General features: G+C 43.3%; 2 protein-coding genes across 2 annotated transcripts; both read left to right on the top strand.

Annotated features, from left to right (window-relative positions):
* Nucleotides 1-11,619, top strand: acvr1c (activin A receptor type 1C). Its single transcript, XM_030111696.1, has 9 exons — nucleotides 1-153; nucleotides 5,343-5,573; nucleotides 8,084-8,329; nucleotides 8,440-8,670; nucleotides 8,771-8,938; nucleotides 9,240-9,396; nucleotides 10,517-10,641; nucleotides 10,847-10,977; nucleotides 11,117-11,619. Exons 1-9 carry the CDS (start codon nucleotides 84-86, stop codon nucleotides 11,240-11,242), a joined length of 1,485 nt encoding a protein of 494 aa, XP_029967556.1. The 5' UTR covers nucleotides 1-83; the 3' UTR covers nucleotides 11,243-11,619.
* Nucleotides 11,620-14,269: 2,650 nt separating this feature from the next.
* cytip (cytohesin 1 interacting protein) lies at nucleotides 14,270-18,662 on the top strand. Its single transcript, XM_030111213.1, has 9 exons — nucleotides 14,270-14,273; nucleotides 15,433-15,746; nucleotides 16,032-16,081; nucleotides 16,222-16,276; nucleotides 16,526-16,628; nucleotides 16,832-16,925; nucleotides 17,004-17,070; nucleotides 17,162-17,228; nucleotides 17,453-18,662. The coding sequence occupies exons 1-9, from the start codon at nucleotides 14,270-14,272 to the stop codon at nucleotides 17,932-17,934; spliced, it is 1,236 nt and encodes a 411-aa protein (XP_029967073.1). The 3' UTR covers nucleotides 17,935-18,662.
* Nucleotides 18,663-19,104: the final 442 nt, after the last annotated feature.

The raw sequence follows: 19,104 nt of genomic DNA, 5'->3' as shown, positions 1-19,104 counted from the left end.
CGATGCGCTCGGGCGCGAGACTCTCCAGGCTCGCTGCGTAAAGACGGTGCGTCAGGAGGGCGCGAGCAGATGCGGCTCTGGCCATGAGCGGATCCGGGAAGCGCAGCCTGCAAGCGGCGGTCTTCTTCCTGTGCGTCGCCCAGCTGACTGCAGGTACACCGCTCTCCATCTAACCTCTTCTCATTTAGTAAATTGCGCTTGCGTTAATTTATTACTTTTTTTTTTTTTTTTCATGGAGGGGATTATCCTGGCTGAACTTCACAGTGTTGGAGAAGTTGGATTAAATCCAGCCGATCTATTAAATCGCTCGTTCTGCTATTCCTAAAGCGATTCCTAAAAAAAGATTTAGGGGTTATGTCATCAAACAAATACAGTTTGGTGATCCCTCATGGGCCGCATTGTTTGTTCTGGTGAAAGTTAAAACAAAAAGTGAAGGCAGAGATTACAGGAGCGTGCGTTTTCTGTTTTTGAGGGGCAAAGGAGATGAACTAACAATGGTTTAACATGTTGGGTATATATATATATATATATATATATATATATATATATATATATATATACACGTGTCTGCTGTGACATAATGAAGAGATTAGGATGTACAAGAGCAATACATTGAGTCATTAACGCGCGTACACGCACACATACATAGAGAGAAAATCAAACATCGAGAATAAATTTGTGCATTAACTGGTTAATTTAGCAAAAACAAGCCGAAAAGTTGTCTGGGTTCCTGTCCTGACATGAGCCTCCTCCTGCTCTGTGTGCTGGAGCTCAGGTGTAGATGCTGTCCTCCTGATTCCTGTTGGTTTGTGGCTCATGTCTGTCTTGTGTGCTCCATGTGAATGGGAATAAAATTGCCTTAGTTGCTCTCACACTCTCACAAACCTGCCAGTGGCCATTTACCATGACAAACACAGGAAAACAGTATCTGTGCTGCACACTTCTGTGTCGCTTTGTAGCTTTTATGAACTGTAAGTCCTTGCTGAAGGTTACAGATAGTGTAACACAGGTGAATGAATTATATAGAGGCCTCTAAGGAACTCTATCATAAGTACTGGCGCTTTCTATATACATTAAATAATGTGATGCTCAATGTGTTTGTTGAAAGAAACCAGTTAATGTTCTGTTTCTCCAGTGTTAAGTTGTTCTACAGGCATACAGTGGTATTGAAATAGAGTTGAATCTCAGCTCAACAGGTCTCAGGCTGCAGAAACATTTAAACAAAACAATGACATTGCCACAAATACAGGAAAATATGCTTTTTCCAGTATTTGCACTTAAAACACTCCTCATCTGTGCAATGTTGGTTGTGCAGTTTGGTAAATATTCTTCGGTAACACTTTACTTGAAGCACCTGGTATAACACTCGTATAAACACTCATAAATTATCACAATGCTTTATAACCCACTATACAGCATAGGGTTAGGGTTAGGGTTAGGTCCTGATGTTATAAAGCATTGTGATAATTTATGTGTTTATAACTATAGTTATACAGTGCTATAATATACTTATAATGTGTCAGGGGTGGTTCAAGTAAAGTGCTCCCTATTCTTCTTCCACAATTGTCAAAACCGTTGTTGACATATCTGTAGTGGATTTTTCCTCAGAGCTTCACAGTCTTGCTTATGCACTGCATTTCACTCCTTCTAAATATTGCAATGAGCATCCAGCAGAAAAAAAAAATCACATTCTAAACATCTGTAAGTAAAGATGAGACACATTTCCCGCAGTTCTTGGGAAAGCTGCTCTGAAGTGATTTAATCCTGATGTTATGATTGAGTGGAATGATAGGAAACATGTTCATTCATTCCAGCTTGTTTTCTAATTTAAAGCATTTAGATATTTAGTCAGAATCACAGGTCAAATTTATCGTCTTGTTTTGGATTTTTATCTGAATTTTTGGTGAGAATGCATACACACAAGGTTATCATGCCTTGAAGAAAAACTACCTGTAAAATCAATGATTTCCAAATAAGTTGCACGTGATTTAACCTAATTGTATGACTTTGGTTCATTTTTATTTATGCTAATCGTGTATATGTTTTCTCTCTTTAAATGATCTGTGCCGCTGCAAAGATTTTCTGGTTGTTAATCAATTAAAACATAAAGAATGAGCTAATATACACATGAGCAAGATATATAGATAAAAGACTTCAGAGTTTACTTCTTCTGACCCTGGCCTGATCTTATGGAATTGAAGGCTTTTCCTTTAGACAAGTGTCATGAGATGTCTGTGCTATAATCTGAAAAATATAGATGAAAGTGAACTTAACTGAGATTGAATAGCATCTTTGTCCAAGGCTGATATTATACGATCATGAAGAAATATGGGTTTGCCCCTGTGAGATGTTTTTATGAAATCTGATGGTGGTAATCTTTGTTGTTCAGCCAGGCTGTGGTGCACCTTTCAGAATTTTCAGAATCCCTGTCTTTCCCTGAAGTCGTCGCTCATCAAAGTAACTGAGACTTATTTGTTGTAAGTGGAATCAGAAGGTCTGCAGGAAAAATGTGATACTTTTCTCTAGAGGTCGAGCACTGTGGACATGCTCGAGGTGTGCCAAGGTTATCTTTTTGTAATAAGGTTTGTGATTTCAGAAAATATTGCAACAGGTCTGTTGCAATTCAAAGTTTGACTTTCCTCATGTCTGAATGATGCTGGATGCTTTGTTGGGAAGTACGGCCGAAAAAACGCAACGTACTGTGAGTCTATTTCATTTTAATTAAATATTTCTGCACCAAGTCAAAAAGGATGTTTTGATTTTCTCTTTGTTGTCTTGGTTTTTGCAGAAATACTTTTACATTTTCCAAAAGGTATAATTGCATGAGTTTATGTTTGATGTATTTCAAGGTTAATTAGTGACTAAATTGACTGCAGGTGTGAATATAAGTGTGTTTTTGGCAATGAATAGCCAGCCGAGCTCGGCTCTAACACCAGGAAACCCTGAGTTGTATAAAATGAAAGAGAAGAAGTGTAGATGGATGATTTAATAGTTTTGGATCTTGTGACATTTACTCCCCAAACCAGGCCCAGGTCTCACATGTAATTCACAATGTTAATAAATTCACATCTTACCATCACACATAACATAAAGAAGTGCTTCAATTCCAATGCTGACTAATTTACTTGCTTTAAAGGAGATAAAAGAGCTGCACTGTATTTAAACTTGCTTGTCCTTGAGCAGGTTGTTACTAAGCAACTCCCAGGTTTGTTGTGAAGGGACAAAAAAAAAAAGAGTCATATTCCTCACAGTCTTTCCTAAAAACAGACAACCTGAAGTATTTGAAGCTTGTTTTACTCTCAGAGATAGAAAGACATACATGGTGAGACTCTGTGATTAAAAAAAAAAAAAATCTCAAAGATGAAGAATTTAATGTGTCAAACGCGTCAAAGTCAGACATACCAATTCACTGCCACGACTCCCAGAAAGCACAGACACTTTATTTCAAACCAACCGACTGCCTTATTTGAGCTGCAGGACCGAAATTAAATTTGACAACATCCTTGAATTAGCAGGAAAATGGAGAGAGATCACAGCACTTCAGCTAATAGGACAGGACTGTGACTGTATGTTGGGACGTTTTAAATCCTGATGTTACTTGACTGCAGCGGTCTAACGGCCAGAACATCCTCGCTTCAAGTCCAGCAGATGCCTGCTGCATGTTCATCTTGTGCATGTCCGAGTTTCCTCCCACAGTCCTAAAAATGTGTGTGTGAGGTCAATTGATTTGGTGTGTGTGTTTGTCACTGCATGTCTCTCTGTTTGTTCAGTGATGGACTGGTGATCCTGTCTTTGCCCATAAATTGATCTAAAGGATGGATGGGTCCATCCATATGCCACCTGTTTCTCTCTGCTGACCCTGGTTCTGCAGGTTTCCTCTCTGTAAAACTGCCTTAAGATGACTGTGTCATTATCAGCACTATTTAAGTAACACTGAATTGATAACTGAATAGAATAGATTTAAATCCCTGTTTGTTATTTACACCCCCGTTCGCATCAGACTCCATCTATTTGACTTGCATAACACCAGCTCACTCTCAAGACGCTCACAGCTCATAGAAACTTGTTAGAAATTGGCCAAATGAGCCGCAGAGCTGAGGACTCAGCAGCCGGCAACACAAAATCAATGAAAAATGGATTGAACTTTCTTTGGCCAGACAGCAAAACGAGTGTTGTGGAAGAAATGCAATCAGACTTCCTGCTTTCCAGCCAGTGTTAATTTACAACAATTACTTGTGGAGAAGTTGCCTTACCGGGAGCAGCTATGTGTGTTGATAAATCTCAATAATGCATCCAGAGATGGACTGAAGCCTATTAAGAGGGAGCCTGTTGTTCATTATAATAAGACGCCTTTCCAGAGGGCCTTTCACCTGCCCCCCCCCCACTGTCAAATCCAAGACTCTGAATGAAGTGGCTATGGAGGAAGGATGGAAACGTAATGATAGATGTGCTGATGTCCCAATACCCATCTATCAATCTGGAATATCCAGATTAGGGTGTTAGGATAAAAGCCCGACCCCAACACAGGGGGAGGGAGGAGAAGTTTCACCCTGTACGAATGGAGAGGTCATCCCAGGCCAAAACATAGACGGACACACACATACGGCATAGTGCAGGCAATTAAGAGTCCCCAGTTAACCTAACACACTCCTGAAGAACTTGCAAAGTCCACACAGAAGTAACCCACTTAGAGGAACACCGCTCACCACTCTTACACTTATTTGAGACACACTTTAATCAAGAGATATCATTTTTTTAAATAGATTTATCCATAAATAAACAGTTGAAGAATGTGATCATAGGGGCTTATTCCTTAAAACAACAAATGAATTCCTTTGCAATATATATAAATAATGAGTTTTTTAGTTCTATATTTACACAATATAATTCATATGTAGGTGCTCTTTAAACTTTTAAATTTACTGTTAGAGTCTGAGTCTACTATTAAAATGGTTCTATAAGATAATATGCTTTATCATATCTACGTTTCTCAAATGAGTGGAGCGCGGCCTTACTTATCAATCACTCAACTCAGCTTATCAAACAAAGCATGACAGCGGCTTCAAGTGGAACACGAGATTACGTGGGTGTTAAACTAAGAGGCATTACACCGGGCCCTCCACCTCCAGCCATTTAAGAGCGGAGGCCTTCTTATAGAACAGGAGCATCATGCTGCTGAAGTGCTAAAGACCAATTCGCCATGCCAGTGAGTGAGTCAAACTGTTTGTCTAATGCCTCTTTCCTCCCTCTGACGTCTCACAAATCAATAAATTAACTTGTGTCGGCCGCAAAGTGTTTTGTGCAGAGGGCGGTTACCTAACCGGCGACGCTCTGTCACCCAGGTCTGAAGTGCGTGTGCCAGCTGTGCGCCAACCGCACCTGCGAGACGTCGGCGGACGGCGCCTGCTGGAACTCGGTGATGCTGGTGGACGGGAAGGAGGAGATGGTCAAGTCCTGCCTGTCGCCGTCCGAGATGAAGGGGCGCCTCTTCTGCTACAGCTCCAGAAACGTCTACAAGAGGAACTGCTGCTACACGGACTTCTGCAACAACGAGACCCTGCACCTTCACCCCGGTACTACGCCACAACGCTTCTGCAGCCATGAGTGTGCCACATCAGACATGTAGAAAGTAAATATCCTGCAAGGCAGATCTCATCTGAAAGGAAAGACACAGAATGGGAATTAAACAGAAGACATTTGCAGGCATCCCCGTCGGGCAGTCTGTTATTGTTGCACAGCTCGGTAGTTTTCAGCATTATTCAGTCAACAGCAACACCAAATCTGTGTGGGATTTCCCACTCATTCTGGTCCCGGCTAGACGAGGTGGATGCTGATCCTCCTAGATCCTGTGACATAACAAATCTGGCAGAGGCTACGGGACGGCAGTTAGTGATCCTCCCCCCCTCCCTCCGCTGATTTATAAATAAATACTTTGTCAGGCATGTAGTCCTGAAAGCCTCTCATGGCCGTGCTGTGTGGAAGCTGGCCTTAAAGCAAATGAGGTGGGGGCGTGGTTATTTACACACCTCTGAACGTACAGCTCGCCGCAGGCCGCCGGGAGGTCAAGGTCACGCGAGGTTTCTTTTCTGTTTCCATCATCAGCTGAGCTGCTTTCCAGACTCAGACCCGGAACCTCACAGCAGTCCGATGGTAGCCGAGCCGAGGCCTCGCAAAGTTTATGTGAATACCATTTCGCATCGATTCAGAGCTGAGCTCCTGTCCTCGTGACTCCGCCGGAGTTTGTTTGCTCCACCGTGTGCGCCAGCTAGCTGCTAACTTTGCTGTTTGGTGTGAGAAAAGCTCAGCGCAGTGGGTGTATCAGAGCTTCTTCGCCTGCTGTTGCTGTGGGTGATCAGACAGAACCAAATCTGTGAGACGTGGGCTGTGAAAAAGAAAAAGAAAAGAAAAGAAAAGAAAAAAACAACTATAAACAAGCTTACAACAGAATACCCCCCCAAAAATGTTCCTCATAGCTGAGAAAAGCTAACAGGTCAGGTGATAATTATGTGAGTGTGTTTAACACGAGCCTGCCTTTACACAATATGCACATTTTTATGACCTGCAGTGCAAATAAGGAATTGATTTGTGGAGCTTTAGAGAAAGAAAGAAAGAAAAAAAAAGATTTCTTTGCAATACTAATATCATATTCATACTAAACAGCACAATCAGACTTTAGTCAGTTGAAGGGTATGAAAAACATGCACACTGGACCTTTAGAACAGGTTGATGCACCACAGTCAGGTTAGTTGAAACAGAAAAATCACAGAAATAAATCATTTCACATCATCAGTATTGTCAGAAGATGGTCACTTTTATAAAATACAGCTGTAATCTAACAGATCTAAAGAGTTAAACCCGTTGGTCTGCTGCTGACAGGGGTTGGGGGTAGTGAGTGCCCCGAGGCGGCGGTGGCGTCGGCCGCGAATGAGGACATCAGGATCAATCTGTTCCATCCTGCTCGTCCAATGTGTTCGCTCGTATACGTACAAACACACTTCTTCTCCAATTTGTGCCTAATTTCTGAACGTTCATTTGGATTTATGATCAACCAAACAGCGTAAAGGCAGAAAGGTCTCACTGAGATGACCTCCGTGACCGAGCACAGTCACCGTGGCAGTTTGCAGGGGATTTCATGCCACTGGGCCAGAGGAGGGTTAAGTTCCGCTGAGCTCCAGTTGGACGCCATGCGGGACATGTATTTAGGTAAAAGGCTAAAGATGTCCCAAGAAGCTGTGGTTGGGTTCACAATATGCTGCTGTTTGCACAAACGGCCATCTGCAGATGTTGTCTAATCTGCTGTGAGGACACTTCATCCATCTGGGATTTGAAAAAAATGAGATAAAAAAATATTCTCAATAGTCACGTGTGTGTTGAAATTTTTCCTGCTTTTGGGCATCTTGCTTAAAGTAAAGTTGATGAAATCAAGGTTACAACATGTACTGTGTTTCAGTTATTATCTGCAGTACTACAAGGACGTCAAATGTTGACTTGCCCTCATTACGCGTTATTTTGTTAGCAGGTCTGTAAATCACATCACGCGCCCACCCACTCCGCTAATTCTGTTTGTGCCCAGGTTTCCTCTGTCCACCCACTGGCACAAGGAAGGTCAGAGATAGAAATATCAGGTGACGCCGTTTCACTAAACCCATCATTTTATGACAAGGTCTCAGTGAACACCTGCTTCTAGCCAGTGTGTGTCACCTGTTATAAATGAATACACGTTAGTTTTGGAGCGCAAACACTGAAGAACTCTTTAATCAGTACTTTTGATTAGTTTAATTAATGGGCCTTGGTTACATCCACTGCTACTCTGGAGAAATGCTTTACTAGATGAAGCTGTGCATTTCTTGAGAGTAAATTTATGGGGTCATGAAAGTGTTTCAGACAAAAATTATGCAAAAAAGTAACAAGTAGAATCATAAATACTGTATCCAGACCTGTGTTCAATAACAGCCACCAGAGGGTGCAGGAGATGCATTAAGCTTGGACACAATAAGCATGGAATTTCTAATTCTCTTTGATTTTTTTTTATTTTTTTCTCATAAGGAATGACTGAGCGTACCTGTGTGTGTGTTTTTTCCAGAGAGGCCTTTGGACGACGACGCCGGCTGGAGCGGGCTGCAGCTCGCGGCGGTGATCCTGGTGCCCTGCTGCCTGCTGTGTCTCGGGGTCCTGCTGGGGGTGTTCGTGGTGCAGGGCCACCGGTGTGCCTACAGCCGAGCGCACAAGCAGGACGCAGAGGAGCCTCTGGACGACCAGCTGCTCATGTCTCCAGACAAATGTCTCAAAGACCTCATCTACGACATGAGCACCTCGGGCTCGGGGTCGGGTGAGAGAATTAAGGATTTAATAAATTCATACATCTTTTTGAACATGAATGTTTATCTTGATTAATGTTTTCTGCTACGTAAATCAGGAGGTGTTCTTTTCCCGCTGCAGGACTGCCCCTCCTGGTTCAGCGCACCATCGCTCGGACCATCGTCCTGCAGGAGACCATCGGGAAGGGTCGTTTCGGCGAGGTGTGGCGGGGGAAATGGCGGGGAGAAGACGTGGCCGTGAAGATCTTCTCCTCCAGGGACGAGAGGTCGTGGTTTCGCGAGGCAGAGATTTACCAGACCATCATGCTCAGGCACGAGAACATCCTGGGCTTCATTGCTGCTGATAACAAAGGTAGCGATCGGGCCTGATCGAACACACACACACACATACACACACACACACAGATCCCAGAATGGTTTGTCACCGTGTGACCGTACCTCTCGTCGTCCAGATAACGGCTCGTGGACTCAGCTGTGGTTGGTGTCGGAGTACCACGAGCACGGATCTCTGTATGACTACCTGAACAAGTTCACCGTCTCCGTGGAAAGCATGGTCGTCCTGGCCCTGTCCATCGCCAGCGGGCTGGCCCACCTCCACATGGAGATCATCGGCACGCAGGGTACACACACGAGGACCTCCTGCTCAAGGACGGCCTTATATTAAATATTATAATGGTTCTTTTGTGTGCACCACTAACTTGGATTGTTTATCAATAATTAATTTGTTAATCAAGCTGGTTAATTAGTTTTTTAATGTCTCAATTAGCCTTTTTAGTCTAAATCAAGTGAAATAGGAGAATATTTTGAGTGATTCTTGATGAACGACATGAAGGATTAATTTCGTCAACTTTTTTTTATATTTCCTTTTTTGTACATATCAAATAATTGATCACACTTAATTGCATCCATTCTCCCTTGTAGGAAAGCCTGCCATCGCTCACAGAGACTTAAAGTCTAAAAATGTTCTGGTGAAGAAGAACGGGACGGCCGTCATCGCCGATCTGGGTTTGGCCGTGAAGCACGACTCCAACACAAACACCATCGACATTCCGTCCAACCACAGAGTGGGAACCAAGAGGTCAGATTTACGTCAGAACACACAGAGGAAAGTGGTTTCAAACTGCACTTTTTGTGTGAAAACGGTTTTACGAGCAGACTGGTTGGATATACCCTCCCTCTGGATTTATGTGTCCTTCTTCTGGACAGGAAAAAAGAAATCCTCTTCATAGAGTTTTAAACAAATATCACTAGCAGACATAGCACTGGACCAATTCCTTTTAAGTGTAAAGAAAGTGTTGATGAACACTTACAGTTTGGTAGTAAAACTTCCCTGATCAGCTCTGAACCTCTGAATTTCTCCGAAGTCTGTATGTTTTAGGTGAATTGGTTGGTACTATTCAGAACAGACTGGCTGTTCACATGAAAAAGGCCAGACTTTGTTTTGAACTGTAATTGCAAGCATGAGGTTTGGACATTCAGTTTCAGCCATATATTCCAAGAAAAACTGACTTGGATTGTTCGTAGCTGTAGGTTTGCCGCAATGAAATATTGTTATTCAGAGGATTATTGTGGGGCAATGATGAGAAATTCAGAGCAAAAGTCATGAAACCTCCAAAGTATTTGGCATTAAAGTGAAAATATGACTCACACAACAAGATCCTGACTTTGTTATTTAGCCTTTATTATTTACCCTCTGTTGGCTGTAGGCACCAGATCCTCACTGCAGTCTTGTTAAAGTAGATTTGTACAGAGGATAAAATATTCCATCTATATGGTTTTATGCTTCGGGCAAATCTGTATGTGAAGATTTAAAACATTTGGACTTTGGTGCCTCCTAGTGGTCTCATAGTGAGCCTACATGACATGCTTTTTTTTTCACTGCTGGATGGTTCATCAGCAAAAGCTCTGAAAATACAAAAAGATGTTTCATAAGATAAAACGTATTCAAAAGATTTTTTTTTCTTCAATGTTGCATTCAGAAGTTCCACTTCGCTGAAAGTTTCAGTCGTCAAAATCACTCCTGAACTGACACATCCGTGTAATGCAGTATTAAATTTTAAGATTGTATGAAAAGACTTTTAACAAGCCCTGGCCCTCTCTCTCTCTCTCTCTCTCACACACACACACACACATGCACACACTGATTAGACAATCCAATGACTACAAGCCTTTTTGTTTGATCATGTTGTGCGCTGCAGGTACATGTCCCCAGAAATCCTGGACGAGACGATCAACATGAACAGCTTTGAGTCGTTCAAGCGGGCGGATATCTACTCACTGGGCCTGGTGTTCTGGGAACTGGCCAGAAGATGCTCGGTTAAAGGTACAAACAGAACACACACGTTTTCATTCAAAACAAACAATAAAAAAACAATAAAAAACAGATAAGTCCAATGGAAAACAGCAGTATGTCGACAACAACACAGAAAATCTTCATCATGCATGTTTTTTTGGCTTATGGCTCACAGAGCTGAAGAAAACAGGACAGTCAACAAAACATGTCCCCTGCGTTGTTGTTGTTTTCGTAGGACTTCATGAGGATTTCCAGCTGCCTTACTATGACATGGTGCCTTCAGATCCCTCCATCGAGGACATGAAGAAGGTGGTTTGTGATCAGAAGCTCAGGCCCAACATTCCCAACCAGTGGCAGAGCTGCGAGGTGAGACGGAGCCATATAGTTCTAAATAACAAATCCAGAAATTCCCTCAAAAATGTTTTCTATAGATATCATAAAAGCTCAAGGAAACAGGGAAAGCAGTAAGTAAATCTTTCAGTTTCTCTCCTCGTCAATCCACCAGGCTCTGCGTGTGATGGGCAAACTGATGAGAGAGTGCTGGTACGCCAACTCCGCCGCGCGGCTCACCGCTCTGCGGGTCAAGAAGACCGTTTCCCAGCTGTCCGCCATCAAGGACGTCAAAGACTAGCGGGACTCGCTGCCCCTGCAGCTTTGCGCTGGTGCTGGCACGAGCGCGAGCAAATCGGGAGAGTCCGTGGTCTCCCACAGTCCTTCAGGACGCGGCCGCCCCCCTCAGAAAGCTTCAGCGGGTTGTTGTCGGTGCCAAATTATCATAGAGGTGTGTGTGGAAGAGTTACACAAAGACACCGGGTAGGAAAGAGCCATATGATGTAAGTTATGTATGTAAACATTGTTTTTTTTTTAACTACCTCAGTATTTTAAGTGCCAAAAGCTTGAAGTTGCACGTTATGTTTTTTGTGCCATATCTTGTTGCAGATGCAGTACTCTTTAATAGGTAGCGCACTAAATGACAATCACAGAGCACACTGGATTGTGGGGGGGGGGGGGGGGGGGGGGGGGAATGCTGTTAATGACACACATATGTATACTTTCCCTGATAATCTGAATGTCTTTCAATCAGAGCTTTGCACACAACTGTATGAATCTAGTTCAAAGTTATGGTTATTGAGCATCATTGGCTTTTAGGGGAAAATAACAGATGTTCCAACTTGTTAATTAGTCAAAATATATGTATATTTTTTTAATTTACTTTACTCAAAGTTATATGCTGCAAGTTTACACTGGATGAATGGTAGCAGTAACGCTAACCTGGGGTTCAAATGTTGATCTTTTGCCACTAGATGAAGTTCAGTTCAGTTCAAGTTCAGTTGATTCAAAACTCCATGTTGACAAAACACATTCCAGTGTGACTAAAACCGACTCTGTAAAGACAACCTGACCCTCTCTTACACCTTTCTCGAGCTACACGGCACATTTACAGAGATCTCTTCATGTTGGGAGTGCGATGAGACGAAGTGCTGCAAACATTTACTTAAGATTCCTGTTCAAATACTATAATTCTGCTCAGCTTCCCTCTGACTGATGAGTCACAGCGTTTGTGTGAACCAAAGCTTCTCATTCATCAATTCCAGTGTTGTCAGTGTCGGCTGGAGATGTTTTTAAAGGGGAAAAGTTCAAGACGTTATGTACTTTTGATGAGCCTTTGATGCAGTTTTAGTGTAATTTCATGCGTATGTGACGACATATGAACATATATCTAAAAAGATATGTTATGTGCGGCTGGTGTAAGACTAGTATGGCAAAAACCCCTCACGAAATCCTTAAAATCTTGATTTAGAAGCAAGTGTTGCACAATGTGATGCTATGTCAAATGACACGCTGATGCCGGCACTCCATCAGTCTGAGTTGTTTTACAAGGGGAGCTCAATGGGCGAACATTAGGATCACTAATGCTACCGTCTGACGTGGCCTATAAAGCCTTGACGTAACAGGCTTAGGGAAAGTGCAGGCAGGTCAACTTGCTGTGCTTGTGTGAACCAATATATATACCTGCGAGTGTGTGTGTGTGCGCGTGTGCGTGTGTATGTGTGTTTGTCTGCATTTCATACCATGTGAAGTGACCGTGGGTTTAAAAATGTGAATCTGATAAAATCACTGCAGTCTTTGTGAAACTGTTGCGTTTAAGAAAAGAAAAGAAGAAGAAAAAAAACAGCATATTAATTCATTGGGGCTTTTTTGTACCGTTTCGTTCTGCTCTTGATCATTTTTTTTAGTTGATAAGGTGAAGGACATATTTCCATGTAGGTGCTTGATATCAGTGTTGACACATATTATGATGTGAAAGTACTTTTATTATCTACATGTCGATCACGGCACCAGCAGCGTTGGTTCCTGATGATTATCTACGAGCAGCGGTCCGCCGCTTCGTCTGAGAGTTTCCATGTTTTTTTCTTTCCGTGAAATGACCTCAGTTATTCAGAAATGCAAAGAAAAAAAATGTCAATCAAGTCAACTAACTGTGCTCCATCCATTCACTGACAAATGCCTGTTCAGAGTGGTTTTCAAAGTGTGGGGCGCCCTCCCCTGGGGGGCACCAGAGAGCTGAATGAGGGTCAAATGACTGACTTTATCAGGACACTAAAAGAAACAGGTGAAGGGCAGCAATTAATAAAAAAAATTAATTAAAATATACTTGAAAAATTGAATTCATTGTGTATTCGAGGTAAATTTCAGTTACGGCAGCTGCTCATAGAAAGACATTTAAATTGATTAACATCTATAAAGGATGAGGAGGATTATGCTTTCTAATGCCAATGGATCCAAACAGCCATTATAGTATATAATAAGCATCATATGGAGTGAGAGAAAACGTGTGCTGTATCAGAGTTGAGGAGTGCAGTGTGAGTGTTGTGCGCTCTTCCTCCCATACTTTGAAAACTACCACCTAAAGTTCTGTCTGTGCTGAGCCAAACATGTTGTCGATCTGTCTGTGAGAATCAGAAAATCCACTCAGAGACATGGAAGCGTATAAAATAAAGGCTTATCAGTCATTCCAAAGACGAGTTCTCACCATGTGCAATTTTTAACTGGTGTCTTTTTTCACTTCTTGTATACAGCATGGTTGTTTTAAATCAGATGCTTTCGTAGAGTCCGACCTGCCCCTGATCTGAACACCTTCACACTCACATTAGACACATTTAGATTCACACTTTAAATTTTTTTTGGTTTGTTTTTTTGTGTGTCAAATGTGAATTTCATGTCACTGCATCATATTTTTGTTTCTCTTGCACTATTTATTCTGTATACAAATGTCATTTCAGTGGGTCAATAAACTGTGTTTTCATAAACTTGCTGCTTGGGTATTTTTTTTTCTTCAATGAGATGTAAAATGCAGATATCTTTTTTTTTTTCTCTCACAGTGTGTCATATTATCATTGTAATTCTGAAAGCACAGATTGCGCGTCGCGGTGCGAATTACGGCACGCAGGGTAGGATTTCCTGGAGCACCTTCGTATGAAACAGGTCATTTTTATCTCCTCCATCACACTGCGGCCTCAACTGACATGAGTCACCTCGGCTCTGCGGCCGCTTTGGCGGCAGCGACTGCAAGAGTCCGTTAGGAGGAAACGAAGCTGTGAGCCAGAAGCTGCTGGAGGTACAGAGATGAGTCAAGGCCTTGATGCTGTGCTGAAACATGGGTCAACAGAGTTTCTGTGTGTGTGTGGAAAAAGCCACACAAGTTTTGCTCGCTTGCATTTCAGATGAAAAAGAAGTGTTTGCAAGAAATTGATGCAATGCAAATAAACGTTTCCTTTGGGATTTCTCTCCTTTAATGCCACACACACACACACACACACACACACACACACACACACACACACACACACACACACACACACAACAAAAGATCAGTAATCTAAGATCAGTTCATTGCCATCATCTAAATAATAGGATTTGTGTAGCTGTTGTATAACAGCGGTACAGAAGAGTGGGATTAAAACTGTGTGGAATGCTTTTCTGTACTTAATGCAACAAAAATGTGGATGGGGATTTGACCCCAGCCGGTTAAATGGGATATCTGTGTTCCAGACGGTCCCATGGTTTGCTGGGTGCTGCTGCGGGTCAGTGGGGCAGAACAGATTGCTGTGAAGCAATCTGTTAGTCAAGGAGCCTTTCAACCAAATTTCAACATCACACTGGAATGAAATGCTGATTTTCTGACAGAACGGAGTGGGAATTGTTTTAACTTGCGGCAGATGTCGCAGACGGTACAAACACTCGTCCAGATGAAACAACTTTTGAGAGCAGAGTGGAGAGTATGTGTGTTCAGTTTTCTTTATCACATCAGCTATTGTTTTCCCCCAGCCTGCTGCCCGTGTGTGTGTGTGTGTGTGTGTGTGTGTGTGTGTGTGTGTGTGTGTGTGTTTTCTTTTGATCCAAGCATGTCTGCTGCCTTCAGCCCAGTGACCCATGCTGTCTGTTTGGGGAGCGTGACATTGGCCCCGAGCTAAATCAGGCTTTTGTCTGTCCTCATAAGAAAAGTCTCCTTGCTTGACAGAACACGGGATTCGGGCTGAAGCTTTGCCCACTGAGGAAGCAGAACGGGAGAGAGGCTGGAAGCAGGTGGAAGAGGAGAGAGCTGGCGGTTTCTCATGCATTGCTGATCTTTGATTGACCAGAAATCTAATTGCAACGACTGCAAAAAAAACACAGAAAGCACCTGTTTGAAGGGGAATTAAACACTCCATTTATCTTTCGTTTCAAAGCAGCAGATCAGCGCTTCTCAAGAAGCTGAGGGAAAAAAAAGAAGAAGAGGTGAACAGGAAACTAGGTATGTGAGGCTGTAATCTGCTGAAGCGGGTCCACCACAACCATCACATGGTGTGGATTTCCGCTTTGACGCACTCTGCTTCTGGCTGCACAGCAGGGCAGGGCCACAGTCACCCAGGAGCTGCTGCTGCTGCTGCAGAGGGACGCCATGCCGCTTTGAGGACTACTCTACCGTGCAGTCCACCATGAATTTCAATGATCTTCAACACCAGGGCGGCCAGGAGAACTGCTCTGTGGATAACACTCTGAGGAAGAAAGCCTCCCTGTGGTACAGACGCTCGCTGAGGGGGATCAGCGACCGACGCCAGCAGACCAGCAGCCCCCTGCCCAGGGGGTGCAAGGTGAGACGACCAGCCAGGTGAAGGGCATGAACAAAGCAAATGCACTGCAAACTATATGTTGCACTGAGGTTGAACGGCTGATGAAGTAAGACCAGGTTGAAGATTTTACTTTTTTAGAGTGAGTTTTATGAGATTTAAACTATTTAAATAATTTCTTTTCTTTTCACATTAGTGTAATAAGAGGATGTTTTTCCACATCACACATACTGAAGAAGTTTACAGGCTGAAAGCAGATCGGCGATGCATTTTATTGTAAAGAGGAACTAAGCGCTTCTTCTTTTGCAGCCCAGACAGACTCGATCAAACTCTCTGGTTGATTACACTGACCCACAAAGGTAAAGATCGGCAGATTTGATCGGCACTTTCTGATCATGAATTTCACTTTTAACCTTCATATGCTGTTGTGGATTTTGGATCAGCTCCTCTCTCACATTTTATTTTGAACTACATTTACCTTTGATCTCTTTTTGCACAGGACAACAATTGTACTGCAAAAACAAGACAATGAAACCTTTGGATTTGAAATTCAGGTAAGCCAATATACACTTTATATTATCATCAGAATCATTGCATTAAGTACAGATGCACCTCAATGTGTGTGTGTTTTTTTTTTTTTTTTTATGTTTTGACAATTTTTTTCTACACGCATAACATGAAGACTAGACAGTTTCAAGCATTGTTTTCATTGATTCATCTCATCTTCACAGACTTTCAGGATGATCAGTTTTGGCAAAGTGTTCAATCAGTAGTACTCATGACACAGTTCTCTCTTTCTGCAGACGTACGGCCTGCTGTGTAAAAGCAGCTCCGCGCTGGAGATGTGCACGTTTGTGTGCAAGGTGCATGAGGACAGCGTGGCAGAGAGCGCTGGCCTGACCGCAGGTGAACTACCCACATCCTCTCAACCTGACAGGCATCGCACAGACCTGATACCCAACCTCCACCAACTTTAAAATAGAGCTGCAGATATATGACTTGGCACACTTGTAAACAACACATGTGAAAACACACTGATGAACTTTTACAATGTGCAGCTTTCTTGTAAAGGAGTAGCTCACTTTTGGTTGTTTCCTCGTTCCTCACAGGAGATGTTATTGTCACCATCAACGGGGTCAGCACTGAAGGCTCGTCCCACGACGACGTCGTCGATCTGATAAGAGAATCAAGCAACAGTCTGAAGTGAGTGTCTGACATGATTTCAACTCCACTTTGCCTTGCTGGGGTGTGTGTTGCAACAGTGTCACTGTGTGTTCCCAGGATGGAGACAGTGTGTGGAAACGTAGTGAAGCAGATCGCACTGGAGAAGAGGATGAACCTGCTGAAGGTTTGTCTCTTCATCACGTTGTGGTTCAAGACTTGCCGCATCGATTCTCTCAATGCAGAAGAAATAACTGTGTCGTTCTTCACGTATGCAGAAGTCCCTACGTGAGAAACTGAAGGAGCTTCAAGCGCTGACATTACAGGAAAAGCGGCTGATGCTAGGTGAGCCGGGCTCAGCTGTCAGACCGCAGCACTTCCTCTCTCACAGCTATTCTCATTTCTCTCACGTCTTTCTGCTGCCGATGTGAAGCGAAGTGTAAACTCAAGATGCTTTAGACGGTGGCGTTCCCCTGAGAAATGAGACGTGTGTGACGAACTTCCTGTGTCAGAATTCTCGTTAGATGAACCTTTTACCATCAGTAACTTGACTTTGTGTGTGTTTTTAGGTAACATGAATGAGAGCGGTCCCGCCTTCTCCATGGACTCCTCGCCCAGCCTGAGCTCGCCGGCGGGCCGCTGCGGCCAGCGGTTCTCCAGCGACAGCAGCTGCAGGAGCGTGATGACGGACGACAGCGACCACGCCAGCGTGTTCGGGGACGTGAGCTCGCCCGACCCCTGCAGCGCGGCCAGCACCACGGACGACGGCTGCTTCTTCACCAGAGACTTCTCCACCGGCGGCGGCGGCTCTGGGAAGTTCTCCTCCGGCTCCAGCTACCTCCACCAGGCCCTCAGCCGCTCCAGCAGCTCCAGCGTCGCCGGCAGCAGCGGCTCCCTCTCCCCCTCCTGGGAGGAAACCAGGATCTCGTCCCTGTTTGGGACTCTTCCCAGGAAGGGCAGGAGAGGCAACGTACGCAAGCACATCCTGAAATTAATCCCCGGACTTCAGCGGTCGCTTGAAGAGGAGGAGACAGGAACAGGCGCTCAGTGACATGTGTTGCAGATGTTTTGTCTCTTTGAAGCCGAGGCCTGCTCAGTTGAGTTTCCAAACATCCGAGAAGCTGGAGAAAGTCACGAAACATTGTCACACACACTTTTTGCCTCTATTAAAGTTGGCCACAGTGATCTGACTCAGACACTGGAGGCACAGAAGCATTATGAAAATGAAAGTGTCCTGAATGAATGTAAAACAGCAGATTGCAAAGTATTAGCGATGAAATCATGAATCCTACTGACTTGAATATATGCTCTTTTCTTCATATCTCACTCATAGTGTCATCAGCATTAATGAGAGTAGGTTGAGCTACAATAGCTGCATGCATAACGGACTCTTTGAGTTTCCCTCGACTGATCAATGAGGAGCCTTCATTCTGCAGTGAAGCAGAGATTTCAGCAGCCTTCGTGAGACGTTCAGGTGCTCAAAACCCTTAAACCATAGATTCGGCTGCTCATCTCAAAACAGGATGTGGGCATGAAAGCACTACTCCAGTGTTTTCAGATCCAAGTCTATTTTCAGTGGCATGCAGCTGAGTTTCAGTGCTCAGACAAGTTTTATTTCCCCATGAAAATCTTTAAAAATGCATTTTTTTCCACCTTCAGATGTGAGAAAATGCAGCTTTGTAAATAATGTGTATTTGATTTTTACTTTCCAATTCACAATCATCTTGATACTATATGTATGAAACAGGCTTATTAAAAAAATAAACTTGTAAAGTTTGATGCCTGTCCTTGTGTTTTGATCCCAGTGTGTGATGGACTTGGCGAGTACGTTTTAAAAATTCACCAGGAAACAGACAGACTTCAGATACACTCGCAATTTCCAGTCAAGCATATGTTTAACAAAGACACATTTACTGAAAATCACTAGTTTTTTGAGAAACACATTTAAGTGAGAAAAGAAAGAGAACTGTTTCCTGCAAAAAGTCTCACCCATTTTGGTTTCCTGTTGCTGCTGTAGATGTGAACCCACCCACGTACGCTCACTGAGAAGCACTAACCACTGTGTAAGTGTGCTCTGGAAGACTATAATGAACTCACTCTAATTGCAAATGTGACAATTCATGGCGATGCACTGAATTTTGATACAGCATGAATCTCTTTTTTTTAAAATGCACAGTGGTACAGTGGTTAGCTCTCTTGCAATAACATCCCTGGTTTCAGT

Source organism: Salarias fasciatus, chromosome 16, assembly GCF_902148845.1.
Source record: "Salarias fasciatus chromosome 16, fSalaFa1.1, whole genome shotgun sequence".
NCBI lineage: Eukaryota > Metazoa > Chordata > Actinopteri > Blenniiformes > Blenniidae > Salarias > Salarias fasciatus.
The sequence above is the reverse complement of the archived record's forward strand: the minus strand, read 5'-3'. Positions and strand labels throughout refer to the sequence as shown.